We start from the raw sequence: 15,384 nt of genomic DNA on the forward strand, positions 1-15,384 counted from the left end.
CAGTGCACATTAATGAACAGAAGGTTAAAAACGGTGTCAGAAGTTGCAGTCTTGGCTGACGATTGTCTTGACACATAGATACAAGTGCAGATCAAGCAGTTGGAAGGAGCGTTCCAAACTGGCATTCAACACATTCTGGAGGTTCTTTTTGGATTGCAGTAACCATGATCTTGACAAAATTTGTAATTATTGTCACAGAAAAGGTCATTGGAAGAAAGACTGTGCTTTGCTGAAATCCAGAAATAAAATGGAACTCGGGTTAAACCAGCAGTGTTTGCTGCATCAGTTTCTGTAAAGATTCCTCACAAAATGGCTGAAGTGTCATCTTCTGGAAAACCTGACTTGAGTTCCTACAAACCATTTCTGTTGGAAGGACAATGTCATGCTTGGTCTAATGTTTTTAGCCCACATGCAGAAAAACTCACAGAGAGATGGATGTAAAGGGTGTTTATTGTAAAATACAAAAAATCAAACAAGTAAGCTTGACAAGAGAGGTCAGCGGGTCGGAGTCCGGGTGCGTCTGCACACAAGGGAATAGAGCAGTCAGAATGGTTTCACACAGGGTGAGAAAAGGAGATAACCACTGGCCGGGAGTACAGTTCTTACTTGGAAAACAAGTGGAAAATGACGGGTGGAGGTACGGGGTTCCAGACAGTGGAGAGAGCTAATGGAGGCAGGCTGGGGAAGGACCAGGCGTTGGAGGGTGGCAGGTCAGGTGTGCCCCCACAGGGGAGCAGCAGAGCTGGCAGCAGAGGCGTCACGGAAGGTTTCTCCTGGACTGGTGGGCTTGAGGAAACCAACCCCAAGGGCCTCGAAGGGTTCCTGAAGGAAAGGTCACAAGAGTAGGGTGAGAACCTGAACAAACTCGGGTCAAAACACAAGAAGACTTAGGCTAAGCACGCTGAGGAGCTAGAGTACCAAAACTGACAAACACTCTGGCAAGGAAGTCCTTCTTCTTCTTGTTCTTCTTTTAGGTTTTAACGGCAGCTTGCATCCATTTATGTTGCACTACTGCCCTCTATTGACTCCTACCAACTACCCCTCAAATTCTCTTAAAGATCCCAGTGTTTTTTAAAAAACGAAAAATCTTCATTTTCCCCTCAATACTATTCAATTGGTCGATTACCTTCTCAAATACCAATTCCCTACTAACACCTAGTTCCGTTTTTAATAATCTTCTTTGGCTTTCATACTTTCTACATTTGATCAAAACATGTTCCACTGATTCTACATCACCACACCATCTACATAAACCAGTAAGGTGTTTCCCCATCTTAAAAAGAGTTCCATTTAGGAAACTATGCCCAGTTCTTATTCTATTTATAATTACCTCCTCCCTCCTGTTTATTCCTCTTATCCTTTCTACATCGATTGTATTTTGTATCCTAAATAAATGTCTATCATTTATTTCATTTACCCACCTAGCTTCCCATATCTTTTTGCTTTCTTTCAAAATTATACTTTTACCTTCAGATTTAGATAACTTTATTTGCATATCAATATCATCTTTTTTAATCGTCTCCTTAGCCAGCCTGTCTGCTCTTTCATTCCCTATAACACCTACATGAGCAGGAGTCCAGAATAATATAACATTTTATTTTGTTCACATATCCTATGATGAACCGCCATAATCTCATATAGAATATTTTGATGATTTCTTGTACGTCCCTTTCTGATACTCATCAACGCAGATAGAGAATCACTGCAAACTATTATTTTATTCCTATTAGTTTCCTCCACCCATTCTAAAGCTACTAAAATAGCACACAATTCCACTGCGAATACACTCAAATAATCAGATGTTCTTTTTGAAATATTAATCTTTAATTCAGGAATCACTACAGCTATACTGGTTGCTTCACTTTTAGGGTCTTTCGACCCATCAGTATATATTTGCAAGTAATCATTATATTTATTCTGCATTTGATTATAAAATTCTTGGCGAATATCTAGTGTGTTCCTTTTCTTAATATGTGTTAGTGAACTGTCTACATTAATATATTTCCAAGTCCATGTAGGTCTCACAGGCCACAATACAGTTGGACTAAATTCCTTATAATATACATTACAAATTTTCGCTGTATCATCCCCAACCCACCCAAAGCTATCAATTTGTTTCTTTCCTCTTTCCCAACACTTTTCTAATACTTTCTTGACCGGGTGATCTGCATTATGTCCTTTTAAACTTATCCAATAATTGACCATTAGCTGTTGTCTTCTAATGCATAATTGCATTTCTCCTGACTACTTGTAAAGCACATACTGGCGTTGATTTAACTGCCCCTAAACAAATTCTCATTGCTCTGGCTTGAATCACATCTAACTTTTTTAACCTAGTTTTGGCTGCCGATCCATACACTACACTCCCATAATCTATTCTTGATCTAATTAGTGACACATATATACTTTTTAGGGAATCAAAACTTGCACCCCATGTCAATCCTGCTAAACACCTCATAATGTTTAGAACCTTTTTACTTTTCTCCATAATATGTTCTATGTGATTTCCCCAAGTTAGTTTCTTATCAAAAACTACACCCAAAAACCGAAACCAATCAACCCATTCTAACTCTTTCCCATACAAATACAACTTTTTATCAACCCCCATTTTCTTATTTGTGAAAAACATTACTTTTGTCTTTTCAATTGAAAATTTAAAGTCCCATTTTACCCCCCTCTTACTCACTTTATCTATACCTTCCTGAAGTTTAATAAAAAGATGTTCCACATTTCTTCCCCTTTTCCATAATGCTCCATCATCAGCAAAAAGTGACTTACCAAAACTGATAGATAAATCTTTAAAAATGTAATTTTTCATAACTAAAAATAATGTTGGACTTACCACACTTCCTTGAGGGTTTCCATTTTCTATTTTACATAATTTAGAAACATGATATCCGATTTTAACTTGAATATTTCAATCCCATATCCAATTAAACATATTACCTCCTATACCTATCTGATGTAATTTAATCATTAACCCTTCCCTCCATAGCATATCACATGCTTTTTCCACATCAAAAAACACAGCAACAACAGTTTCCTTATTAATTTGAGCTTTTCTAATATCATCCTCTAAACATAAAATAGGATCTATTGTTCCTCTCCCTCTACGAAAGCCACTCTGATAAGGAGCAATTAAATGTTTTGACTCCAAATATTGTGTCAATCTCTCATTCATCATCCTTTCCATCAGTTTACACAAATTAGATGTTAAAACTATTGGTCTGTAATTTCCAGGGTTACTATGATCTTTCCCAGGTTTCTTCAACGGAATAACCATAGCTTCCTTCCACTTACAAGGCAGTCTCCCTTCCTTCCAAATCTTATTGTATAAAATTAGTAATTTATTTTAAACTTTCTCACTTACATGTCTTAACATAATATAACACACTTCATCTTTACCTGGAGCACTATTCCTAGTTCTATCCAAAGCTCTTTTCAGCTCTCCAATAGAGAAAGGATAATTCATCAGATCATTATTACTCTTCTTCTTAAGATTCCATCATTCTCCTTTCTAGTTCTCTCCCTTCCCTCTATTTCATTAACTGATAAATTTTTCCCACTATGAATCTCTACAAATGCTCTCACTAACATATCAGCCTTTTCCTTGTCAGTTACAGCAACTATATCATTTTTATTTAGTATAGGATAACTCCATTCCCTTCCATCTCCTCCCATTTTTTGATCATCCCCCAAACATTCCCTAGTTTGTACTACTGCCAATTGTGTCACAGAAACCTCTCCAGAATTCTCTTTTTGTCCTTCTTATTGTTCCCCTGACTTTTGCTTGTGACTTTTATATTCAATTAAATGTTGAAAATTATGAGACCTCTTAACCAATTTAAATGCTTTATTTCTTTCTCTAACTGCTTTTCTACACTCTTCATTCCACCATGGAACTAACTTTCTCCTATTTTCCCTGATGTTTTTGGAATAGACTCCTCAGCAGCAGTTAAAATACTCTGACTAATCTCTTGGTTCTTACTTTCAATACTCTGATCATTTTTAATATTTAAAATTTTCCTATCACATAAGTTATAAAATTCCTCCCAATTTGCTTTCTCAAATATCCACTTTCCTCCTATCATTTCAGGTCTATGAACCTTATTTTGCTGATTATAATGTAGTGATCACTACCAAATGTCTTATTTTAACTTGCCAATCACATAATGGAGCTAAACAGCTAGAAACAAATGTCAAATCTAATACAGATTCCTTACCTGAATTTATATCAATTCTTGTCTTCTTACCATTATTCAAGCAAACCAGATTATTACTATCTAGAAATTCCTCTAACATTTTCCCATTATAATCTACTTTTCCACTACCCCATAATGAATGATGTGCATTAAAGTCTCCACACCAAATAACATTTCCTTTCATATTCATCTCTTCAAGTTTGCTTAACTCAAGCTTTTTACAAGGATTGTAAAAAATTAAAATCAACATTACCTTCTCTTCCACCCATATTTCAGTTGCAACATACTCCAAGTCTCTTTTCCTTCTAATAATTTTATATGGAATACCTTCCTTAATCAAAGAAAGACATCCTCCCCCATTTCCTTCTTCTCTATCATATCTAACTGCAATATATCCATCCATTTCAAAATCCAAACAAGGCCTCAACCAAGTTTCCTGTATACAAATATCAGGTTTCTCTTTTAATTCATAAATAAACTGTTTAAAATCTTGCCCATTTGACAAAAGACTCCTCGCATTCCATTGTAAGATTGAGACTATCCTTCTTGACTTGCTTGACTACACAGCTCTCCCCTTATGTCTTCCCACCGAATATTCTTTAAGTCTAAGCTATGGCATGCTGCCTTCACAATAATCTGAATCCTTTCCGTTTTTGATTTCACGTCCGATGTTGCATTTATAACTCCTGCAATAAAAGTCACCATTTTCTTTTTTTCCTTTTCTATTTTCTTTTCAATCATTTCCATAATTTTTGAGATTATTTGCTTTTCACCTGTTAGAGATTTCCCATGTTATTTCTCTTTCTCAACTACTTTACACGCTTCTGCATATGTTACTTTCTGCATAACTTTCGTTTTCTGTATAGTTGTTTGTCGTTTCATTACTTCGCATCCCCAAAAAGCAACACTATGCTCTCCTCCACAACTACAGCACTTTGGTTTAACTCCAACTCCACATTTACCATATTCATGGTCTCCAGAACATCGGGCACATCTCCTTTTCCCTTTACACATTTTTGCAACATGGCCAAATTCCTGACAGTTGAAGCACCTCACTGGTTTGGGCACGTATTCCCCGACACTAAATCTTATCAAACCAAAGAAAACCTCCTTTGGCATTTCTTTTGTTTCAAACTCCAACAACACAGTTTCTGTTTCAACCTTCTCTGTACCCCTCGTCATTCTCCGTGCTCCCTTTATTTCCTTGTTTCTTTCTTTCAAATTCTCAACTAAGTCCTTCATGTTAACACTCAACGGCACTCCTGTGATAATTCCTTTGCTTTCATCATTTCTTTTTCACCCACTTTAACAACTGCTCTGACTTTAACTTTACACACCCATCCAAGCTTTTTTGCCTTTTCAACTTGCCCTTCCGAATTACATCCAATCAAAAGGTTTCAGTCTCTCAGTATTTAGCATATTTAATTTTCCCCAACATGTGTTTTTAGTGCTTTTGTTAGTTTAATTGGATCAATCTTCTTGACTCCTTCTCCTTCATCAAATCTTATTATAATGTTCAGGTTTGTCTTTTTGGTGGTTCTTTCCTTCCTCAATTCCATCATTATCGGTGTCTTCAGTGCTTTCCTCATTTCCTTTTTTCCTCTCTTTCGGCAGCTCGCTACTTCTTTCCACCCTTTCCCACCAAGTCCCACTCTATCTTCATTCTGCCCACTCCTTCCTTCCTCTTCACTACACTCCATACTATTACAGTCACTTCTTTCTAAATCCAACGTTGTCATGTTCCAATTTAAATCACATTTATCACCAGACGACTCTCGTCTCTCCGTCTCTCAGCGTGGTCGGCAACCCGTGTGTAGTGGCTCGTGTCCACCCTGGCAAGGAAGTGTTGACTGTTTGCTGCTTATATACTCCTCCAGCCGATGATTCCCCTCAGGTGCGGATAGTTGAGAGTCTGCGGGCACGCCTCTCCAGCAGAGTCACCCAATGGCTCCCTCTGGTGGACTGGTGAAGAACTGAAAAGGAAACACTAATCCCCACCACCTGGAACCTAACAGACAAGTTTCTTTGGTTGGGAGTGACATTAAGGTGCCAGTTACTATCTTAAGAGATACTGGTGCATACGATTCATTCATTTTGGGATCTGTTTTACCTTTTCAGATGAGTCTGATACTGGATTATCTATACCGGTGTTGGGTATGGCCATGTCTGTGTTTTGTGTTCCAGTACATAAGCTCGTGCTCCATTCAGAGTTGTTTGAAGGAGAAGTAAGGATGGGTGTGAGACCAGCGCTGCCTGTGAGGGGTGTTACAGTTATACTGGGGAACAATATAGCTGGAGGGAAAGTCTGGCCTGATCAACCAGGGTCTCCAGTTGTGGTTTCAGTACCTTTGATCAGCAGTGGTCCTGATGAAAATGAAAAATCACACCCTGACATTTTCAAGCATGTGCTGTGACACGGGCAATGAAAGCATCCAGTGATGTTCATCAGGATGAAGACTTCGGAAAAGATAAATGCATTTCCTCTTGTTTGTCTAATATTCCTCTGTCTGTTTCACAGAATGATCTGGGACAGGAGCAAAGATCTGACCCCACCATACAGCATTTATTTCAGTCTGCATTACCTGCTGAGGAGATGCAGAGCTGTGCTCATGGATACTTTGTTGAAAACAAGATATTGTTAAGGAAGTGGATGCCTTGTGGTGAGAATGCTATTGGGGAGCCAGTTTATCAGGTTGTGGTGCCTTTGAACTGGCGTGACTTAGTCTTGCAGGTGTCCCATGACGAATCAGGACCCATGGGAGTTAGGAAAACCTATGACCGCATTTTGAGGAATTTTTTTGGCCACGACTGAAAAAAGATGTTTCTTTAATATTAAAACTTGTCAAACCTGTCAGCTTACTGGTAAACCCAATCAAGTCCTAAACCGGGCACCACTGCATCCTATTCCAGCTATTGGTAAACTGTTTGAGCACTTAATAATTGATTGTGTGGGTCCTCTTCCCCCTTCACGTTCAGGTGCAAAGTACCTGTTGACTGTTTTGTACCAAAGTACCAGGTATCCAGCAGCATATCCATTGCACACACTTACTGCAAAGTCTGTGGTACGGGCTCTGGTGCAGTTTATTGGTATTTTTGGGATACCTAAAGTCATTCAGAGTGACCAAGGATCTAATTTCTCCTCTCATTTGTTTGCACAGGTTTTGCAGCAGCTGCACATTAAGCACAACCAATCCACAGCATACCATGCGCAGAGCCAAGGAGCACTGGAACGATTTCATCAAACATTAAAATCTTTGCTCCGTGCTTATTGTGTTCAGATTAATGCTGATTGGGAGGATGGTCTACCCTGGTTGTTACTTGCAGCAAGAGAAGTAACACAAGAGAGTACGGGCTTTAGCTCTAATGAATTGGTGTTTGGTCATACTGTGCGTGGTCCGTTAAAAGTTTTGAGAGATGAGTGTCAGGATGCTGAACCACCACAAAACCTGTTGGCTTATGTTAATGGGTTTAAGCAGAGACTCTTTACTGCCACTCAGTTGGCAAAAGAGAATCTATCGTCTGCACAGGAAAATAAAAAATGAAGCGTTTGTATGATAAGAAAGCTGAACGTCGTGTTTTCTTTCAGGTGACCAAGTACTGGCTTTACTTCCTCTTGTGACTTCACCATTTCAGGCCAAATTTTCTGGTCCGCACACAGTTTTGAAACAGCTGTCTGACCAAACTATCTCATTGCAACTCCAGAAAGACGGAAGAAACGGCGAATAGTTTATGTCAACGTAATGAAACCTTATCATGTTCGTGCTGATAATGTCTTGGTGGATGAAGTTCACCCTGTGCATTGCTGAAACAGTGACATCTGCTGGCAATGAAGGGAATGGTGATGGGTTGCCTGTTCCAGATTCAGCCATGTTAACTGGTCGACTCAAGAATTCTGAAGTATTGGAAAGCATAGATACTGTGCTATTTGCCAGAATCTCAACGCTTTGAGTTGATTCAGTTGATAAAATCCCATTCTGATTTATTTGCAGATGTCCCATCCTGCACGCACCTGATCGAACATGATATTGAGGTGGGTAATGCACAACCCATAAAACAGCAGTTTTACAGGGTTAACCCAGAAAAACGTAAACATCTGGATGCTGAGGTTGACTACATGTTAAAAAATGGCATCGCTCAAGCATCATGTTCAAGCTGGTCTTCACCTTGCTTACTTGTTCCAAAATCAGACAAAACCTATAGATTTTGTTCCGATTTCAGAAAAGTCAATAGCATAACTAAGCCTGATTCATATCCTTTACCTTGAATGGATGACTGCATTGACCAGATTGGTTAATGCTAAATTCATCAGTAAAATAGACCTACTAAAAGGTTATTGGCAGGTCCCTTTAACTAAAAGGGCACAAGAAATCTCTGCCTTTATTACACCAAGTGGCTTATATTCATACAATGTTATGCCTTTTGGCTTGAGAAATGCGCCAGCAACTTTTCAGCGCTTGATGAATAAAGTTGTTGGGTGTTTAGAAGGCTGTTCTATGTATTTGGATGACGTTGTTGGCTATTTTGATGGTTGGTTATCTCACATGGAACGACTCACTGCTTTGTTTGATCGTTTGCGGGATGCACATTTGACAGTAAATCTGGCCAAATGTGACTTTCCTCGAGCGACTGTTGCTTATCTTGGTCATCAAGTGGGTCAAGGTAAAATACGTCCAGTTTGTGCAAAGGTTGAAGCGATTGAAAAATATCCACTACCAACGACTATAAAGGAACTCATGAAATTCTTGGGTTTAGTGGGATATTATAGAGCTTTCTGCAGAAACGTTTCCACTGTGGTTGCACCTCTGACAGACCTTCTGAAAAGCAATGTGAAAGCAATGTAAAATACATTTGGTCCTCTGTCTGTCAGCAGGCTTTTGAAGATGTGAAGATGATGCTGTGCAATTCTCCTGTCTTGTTGGCTCCTGATATGAATAAGCCTTTTCAGCTCCAGGTTGATGCCAGTCATGTTGGTGCAGGGGGAGTCCTTTTGCAACTGGATGACTTTTCAATTGAAAGACCTGTGAGTTTTTTTCTAAGAAGTTTAACAAACACCAGCTGAATTATTCAGTCATTGAAAAATAGACCCTTGCTCTTATTTGGTCTTTACAGCATTTTGAGGTCTATGTAGAATCAGGGCCTCTGACTGTTTTCACAGATCACAATCCTTTGACCTTCTTGAATTCTTTTCGCTGCCCAAATCAAAGACTTGTGAGATGTTCATTGTTTCTGCAATCTTTTTCCTTAGATATTTATCATATCAAGGGGAAGGATAATGTCATCGCGGATGCTTTGTCAAGAGCACCAAGTCAGTAACTTTTTTTTTTCTACCCTTTTCTCCTTACCTGTCCAACAGTCACTTCAAGGTACCGGTCGTTGAGTTTTGGATGGGATCGGGGAGGATCTAAGTTTTGTTTCATTTCAGCTGGTCTGAGATATTAGTGCACTTAATTTTGTTTCTCTATTTCTCCAGATGTTAATGCAGAGGTTGCCCAAGGTTCCAGTGGGGACCCTGTCTTGAAGAGGGGGGGTGTTGCGGCCCAAGGCCTTGTCTGTTACTACCCAATAGTAAGTCCCGCCCACTCCCCACAACTCTTTGGACTCACTACTGCCCAGTTCTCTGTCTAACAGGTCCGGAAAACCCCCAGAAACTCGAGTCTTACCCTAGAGATAGTTTGTGGAGAATTATCTGTTTAAACTGGGGTCGGAAAGGACTCGTCTAGCTCTGAATACCTTCGATCCAGAAGTTATGACCCTTTACAGTTGAAGAGCAATCCGCTGAGTAGCCTTCATGGCGGCATAACCCCTACAACCACTCCTGTTAACGGTAGCTCCTCTCCTAAAATAACGGCACTTGTTAACGGCTAGATTAAGTTTAGTGACTTAGATTCAAGTCCCAGGGTCATTATTTTAACACTCACCAGAGTAAAACACAAAGCCACCCTGTTTTTAGGATCATGTATGTTAACTTTACCACATTTAGGAGAACCAACAATAATTAAGACTGACACAATTAAACTCACTGTTCACAATTCTCATTAGAATTTTAGAATTACAATTTTATTAAGCAAGCTTTAGCAGGGGCATATGACAACAGATTAAATTCCCAAGAGTTATAAAAGAAGCAAAAATATAATGAAATCAACTAGGATTAATCACATCCTATCCTTGTTCTCATCCCTAACATGTTTCACTAAATTCACTGAGCGAGGCTTTTGGGGGAAGCTGGTCAACTCATACCCGATGGTTCTTGGTCTCGGCAGCTGTAATCTTTAGATGTCCTTGGTCAGAGTCTTTGTCCAGCCGGAGCAAAGTCCTCTTTACTGAAGAGAAGCGGAGAGAAGACTCACGCTGTCCTTTGAACGTGCAGACTCTTTGTCTTTGTAGGACCTCCGTCTCTTATCCAAGTCGGCTGCTACTGGGTTGAGAGCGTTGGGTAGAGGCAGAGGAGTCGGTCGGATCTGGAACCGGAGTTGGTGGCCGGTGGAACTTGTCCCTTCTTATCGGCGTGAAGTCTTTGAGCTTTTCCTCGGTCCCGGGTGTGGTCCTCCGCTGGTCTTTAGCCTGCTTCTCTTGTTGACTCCTCTTCTGTGCCGGGGACGAAGAACGCTCTTTTTCCCTCGTACATCAGTATTTATGCCCTGTGTTTTCATGGAACCCGCCCATCGCATTATGTCATTACCTGATGTCATGCAAGGCAGGGCTGCCTGCGGAAAGTACCGGGCTCTTTCTCAAGCCTCTAATGACTCATTCCTGCCTCCTCGCTTCATCGGGGCATTTCCCTTATTTTCCGTTGACCATCTGTTTCTAATTCTGCCGCACCCTCGCCTTTTGCTCACTCATTTGATGACTCATCCTTCGGTTCCTAGACTTTTGCTCAGTGAGGAGTGTTTGCTTTTCCTTACCCCAGTCTTCATGATTTTAGTAATAAATGATAACCATACATAGTCATGTTAATCGTTGTTAACTCAAAAGTATAACCTTCAGTTTTCCATAATGTAATAAAATCAACTGATTAAGAGTACAGAGTATACATTATTATAACATTCACTTGATTAAAAGTACAGAATATATGTTTTGATCATACACTACAGACATTTCTTCATTGGCATGTGTATTATCACTTTATAATCACTTATCACTTATAATCATCATTTAATCATTATACAGGGTATACTGTTATTCCTCAGGCCTTTATTCCGTTTTTCTGCATGCACCTGGACAGATCTCACATACTCATACCAGATTTAACGACAGCCTTTTCCTCTGGGTCTCTAACATCCATGTCTTTGGACTTTCTAATTGGTGCTGATTGGAAGTGGAGGCAGCTGGCCAGTGTCTCCAGATGACGATCCACCTTAAGACACACCACTTCCTCTGACAGGGCAGCTCATTCTTTCTGTCTCCCTGCCACTCTATCCCTTTCTTTCCCAACCAGTTATGATTTTTGTTAAATAAATTCCCTTTTAAGTTATCCCTTGTGTTGCTTCCCTTTCATTTGTTGTGGTTTAAGAGCCAGACCATAACAAACAGACTGAGGAAAAACCGTATAAAAACCAGAGAGAATATAAATTCTTTGTCAATATTTATTTGAAGCTTTGCAGCATTTGGAGTCTCTGCTCACTGAACAGTCAGGAGAAAGAGCCTCAAGCAAAACACAGCAAACTGTTTATAGGAAACGTTTCATTTAATTCACACAGTTTAACAATCTACTTGGCTACAAAACACACTGCAAGCAAACGCATTTTATTTCATGAAGCAAATTAAACATTATGGCTGTCATAAGAATGAAAAAAGAAAATATTCTACGACTTTATAATAATCCAGAGTTCAGAGAAACAGCTTCAGAAGACTTTCCCATGATCACAAGCTTTACACAGGAACCATAACACTGTTATGCATTGATCCACTCATAATCATAGTAACCATAAAATGTTCCATCCCATCTGCAGGCTAAGACAGACATGTAGCCGACGTGTTTGTTGCTACCTGTACTTGGTCTGCCAGTCACCAGAACCTCATTATTCACACAAAGTCCGTTTGTCCTTTACAAAGCTGTTGAAATACTAATTATATGCGTCCATGAATTTCAGCCAGTGAAGCTCATTTACAGCGTATGTACTCTTCGTGTTGATTGGTAGTTAATGTTATTGTAGTAGGAGATCAGAGGCAGCTTGTCCACATCGTCTGACATATTTCCCTCCTCCGTCTCATACAGGTTGATCCCGACGGCAGCCATTTTGTTCATGTATCTCTCTCTCGTATTTTGGTCAAGAGTGTCCACATGTTTTCTTGTTGGTCTTGAAGCCATGGGTCCACTAAGCATTGTACATGCACTTCCCTACTAAGATGGCGCGGATCACTTCTGGTTCAGACTTGATGGAACTGGATGTATTGGATGGGTTATCATGGCAGTGAAGACATACACCACCTACAGGCAGCTCACAGTATTACAAGCCAGGATCAACTGTGTTGCATTTGTCACAATTCAAAACCCCAACTAAGACGAGGACACAAACTGGGTCCAGGGCCTGAATGGAATTGGCCACCTAACCTTTGACCCCAAATATCCTATCATATGCTATCCTTGCAAGGTTGATGAAGAGCAGATTTTGATGAAGAGGGTTTTCTGTTACATTTCGTTGAATGTTTTGCTTTGTATTCCCTTCTTTATAAGTTTTACTTTAGTAGGTTTAGTCCAGATACAAATTTCTGAATGTTGAACTTCCTTCCTGCTGCAGGAGCACAGAGACGTTTAATCATAGATACACAGACGGATAGATTTCCAGGAGTCTGAAACATGTCTCTGCTCCTTCCTGTGGATGTGAAATGAAGATCCTTTTCTCCTGGTTCCTTCAGACTGCAGGCTCCTCCTCTAAGCTGCCTTCAGCTCTGGATCCTTCATCATGATGGTTGTTTTCTGCTCCAGACTTCTGGTTTCTCCTGGCCTGGAAACAGAGGATGGTTCAGCTTCAATGCAAGAACTTTCCCAGCTGAACACATCATGCATGATACATGCAGTACCTTAAAGTAGAGGACCAGGACTGATCCCGGCAAACCCAGCAGGACGACAACCAGTCTGATGATCAAAGCAGTGAGATAGTCTGAAACCGAACGAAACAGATTCAGGATCAGCTTTCATCAGACGAGTTAAACCAGAAATGAACAATAATCATATAGACCCTTGTTTTCATGCTGCCTGTAGATCTGATCATGAACATTAATATCATCAATCCTCATCTCTGACCTCATGAATGAGGCAGACAGCTGCTGGTTCACCTGAAGCAGAACTTCTCCTGATGGACTCCATGAGTTTACCTGAGACAGTGAGGTTGAGAGGCTGGCTCACAGAGGAGAAGTTATGGGAGAAAACGTAGACGTGGTAAAGGCAGCGGTAGGTTCCTTGGTGGGCGTGGCCAGCAGCAGCGAACAGGAAGAGGGCGGAGTGATTAACAGCTGGCAGGGTGTGGTTCAGAGTGTAGTTAGAGGAGCTGAAGATGAGCTGGAAGGAGCCGCCTTCATACTGAGGCCTGATGGAGCACATGATGCTGAAACCTGAGCCAATGAGGAGCTCAGACCCCTGCTTTCTGGATGTGGAGACCCCGTCAGTGGAGGAAGAGAGGAAGATGAGCGGCTCAACCAGCAGATCTGGGAACGCAGAGGAAACACAGAGACAACTGGATCTAATCTGAGGTGGAAAACAAGATGGCATGAGAACGAGACAGGAGCTCATCACACTGGTTACCATGGTTACTAGCATGTTATACATGGTAACTTGCAACTTTATGACAGATCTTTAGTCTGTCAGTAATATTTAAATTATTTTAATTTCCCTCTCCTCCAGGTTTCAGGTTCTTAGTTAAAGGTGACGGTTTCTCTGCAGACATCTGGAACCTGATGAAGAAACATTTTAAAACACATAAATATGAGAGTTCAGAGTTACCTGAGCAGATGAACTCATGGCTCCAATCACTGTTTCTATCACCAGGTAAACAGTTCTTTAATGTAGATCCAGACTGCAAACAGTCAGAACTGATCTCCCAAACTGGTCTCCATGAAGCTTCCATTGATTTTCTTACTGAAACAGCAGAACCACAGTCCAGTTCAACACAAACTACAGCAGTTGAGTTCTTGTCCCAGTCACCACCCCAACATCCACTGGTCTCCAGTCTTCTTGATGTTTCATCTCCAGTCTCCCGGCACATCGGCTGGTCTCTCCCACCAACCTGATGGGCGCTTGATGTGAGCAGAGACAGAGAGTTCATTAATGCAGGAAGTGAAGCAGTGAACAGCAGCTGGTCTGCAGATCCTCCTCTACCTGAACAGGTGAGTCCAACAGCTTGACCAGGTGAGCAGCTGTTTCTAACTGAACTCTTCCTGCTGCTGCAGTTCAGCAGAGCAGACTCACTGCCTTCACACAGGAACTCTCTGCTCCCCACTGGAGCCTCTGCTTCTCCATAGAGCGCCCCCTGGAGGACTGAAGGAGGCCCACAGTCAATCTCCCTGCAGACCACCTCTGCATCCTGCAGGTCAAAGTCTTTTTCACACACTGAGGACCACGACTGGTTGGTCTTCACCTCCAGTCTACCGGAGCACCGGTTGGTCCCTTGAACCAGCCTGACTGAGTCTGTGGATGCAGAAAGAAAATAGGTTTAAAATCATTCAGAACTTTATTTTTTTAAACACACATGGAAACATCTCTGGGTTTGATAAAAATACAAAGAAAATGTAAAGAAAACCAAACTAGAAAAGTTCAGAGCCTCAAAGGTGGAGTGAAACCGACTGTTCCTTTAATTTTATCATTCATTTTTATTTCTGCAGAATTTATCATATTTTTGGGACATAAATATGTTCAGAAACTCATTAAAAGTTAAACAATCTTTGTTCCTTGTGTAATTGTTAATATTTCAGTGGAATTAAAAATAAACATTGCAAAATTTCTCAACAGCGCCCCCTAGTTCAGTCAGGCCAACAACCAGAACAAACAACAGGTTTTCCTGCTATTTGCACTAAAAACAGGAAGTCCACCATTTTGGATAAAAAGTTCATTTTCTGTTGATTTTCAGGTTTTGAAAATGTCTGATTTCCTTGAAGTCCTCCTGGGATTTTGATGCATCGACTTCAAAGCAGCAGAGAATAAAAGTTATTAAAATGATGAGTTTTTGTTCATCTATTTGGGCTAAAC

The 15,384-nt window shown here is 40.5% G+C and overlaps 1 protein-coding gene across 2 annotated transcripts; it reads right to left on the bottom strand.

The window, feature by feature from the left end:
• Nucleotides 1-12,963: 12,963 nt before the first annotated feature.
• Nucleotides 12,964-14,413, bottom strand: LOC145550681 (uncharacterized). 2 transcript variants are annotated; one of them, XM_081604491.1, is made up of 4 exons: nucleotides 14,143-14,399; nucleotides 13,518-13,847; nucleotides 13,224-13,303; nucleotides 12,964-13,147 (listed from the first exon to the last, which is right to left on the bottom strand). In XM_081604491.1, exons 1-4 carry the CDS (start codon nucleotides 14,264-14,266, stop codon nucleotides 13,055-13,057), a joined length of 627 nt encoding a protein of 208 aa, XP_081460617.1. In that variant the 5' UTR covers nucleotides 14,267-14,399; the 3' UTR covers nucleotides 12,964-13,054. The 2 variants fall into 2 exon arrangements, with proteins under 2 accessions (XP_081460617.1, XP_081460616.1); XM_081604490.1 differs by having other exon boundaries at nucleotides 12,964-13,303; nucleotides 14,143-14,413.
• Between the last annotated feature and the right edge of the window lie 971 nt (nucleotides 14,414-15,384).

Source organism: Poecilia reticulata, unplaced genomic scaffold (assembly GCF_904066995.2).
Source record: "Poecilia reticulata unplaced genomic scaffold, P_reticulata-male-v2 Scaffold_151, whole genome shotgun sequence".
Lineage (NCBI taxonomy): Eukaryota > Metazoa > Chordata > Actinopteri > Cyprinodontiformes > Poeciliidae > Poecilia > Poecilia reticulata.

Bases quoted from the DNA above. Each gene is read 5' to 3' on its own strand.
- LOC145550681 (XM_081604490.1), bottom strand. From the start codon at position 14,404: ATGTGCCGGGAGACTGGAGATGAAACATCAAGAAGACTGGAGACCAGT. The intron at 13,848-14,142 runs GTAACTCTGAAC...CTGCGTTCCCAG, and splicing joins CCATGAGTTCATCTGCTCAG to ATCTGCTGGTTGAGCCGCTC. The intron at 13,304-13,517 runs GTAAACTCATGG...GTTCGGTTTCAG, and splicing joins TCTCAACCTCACTGTCTCAG to ACTATCTCACTGCTTTGATC.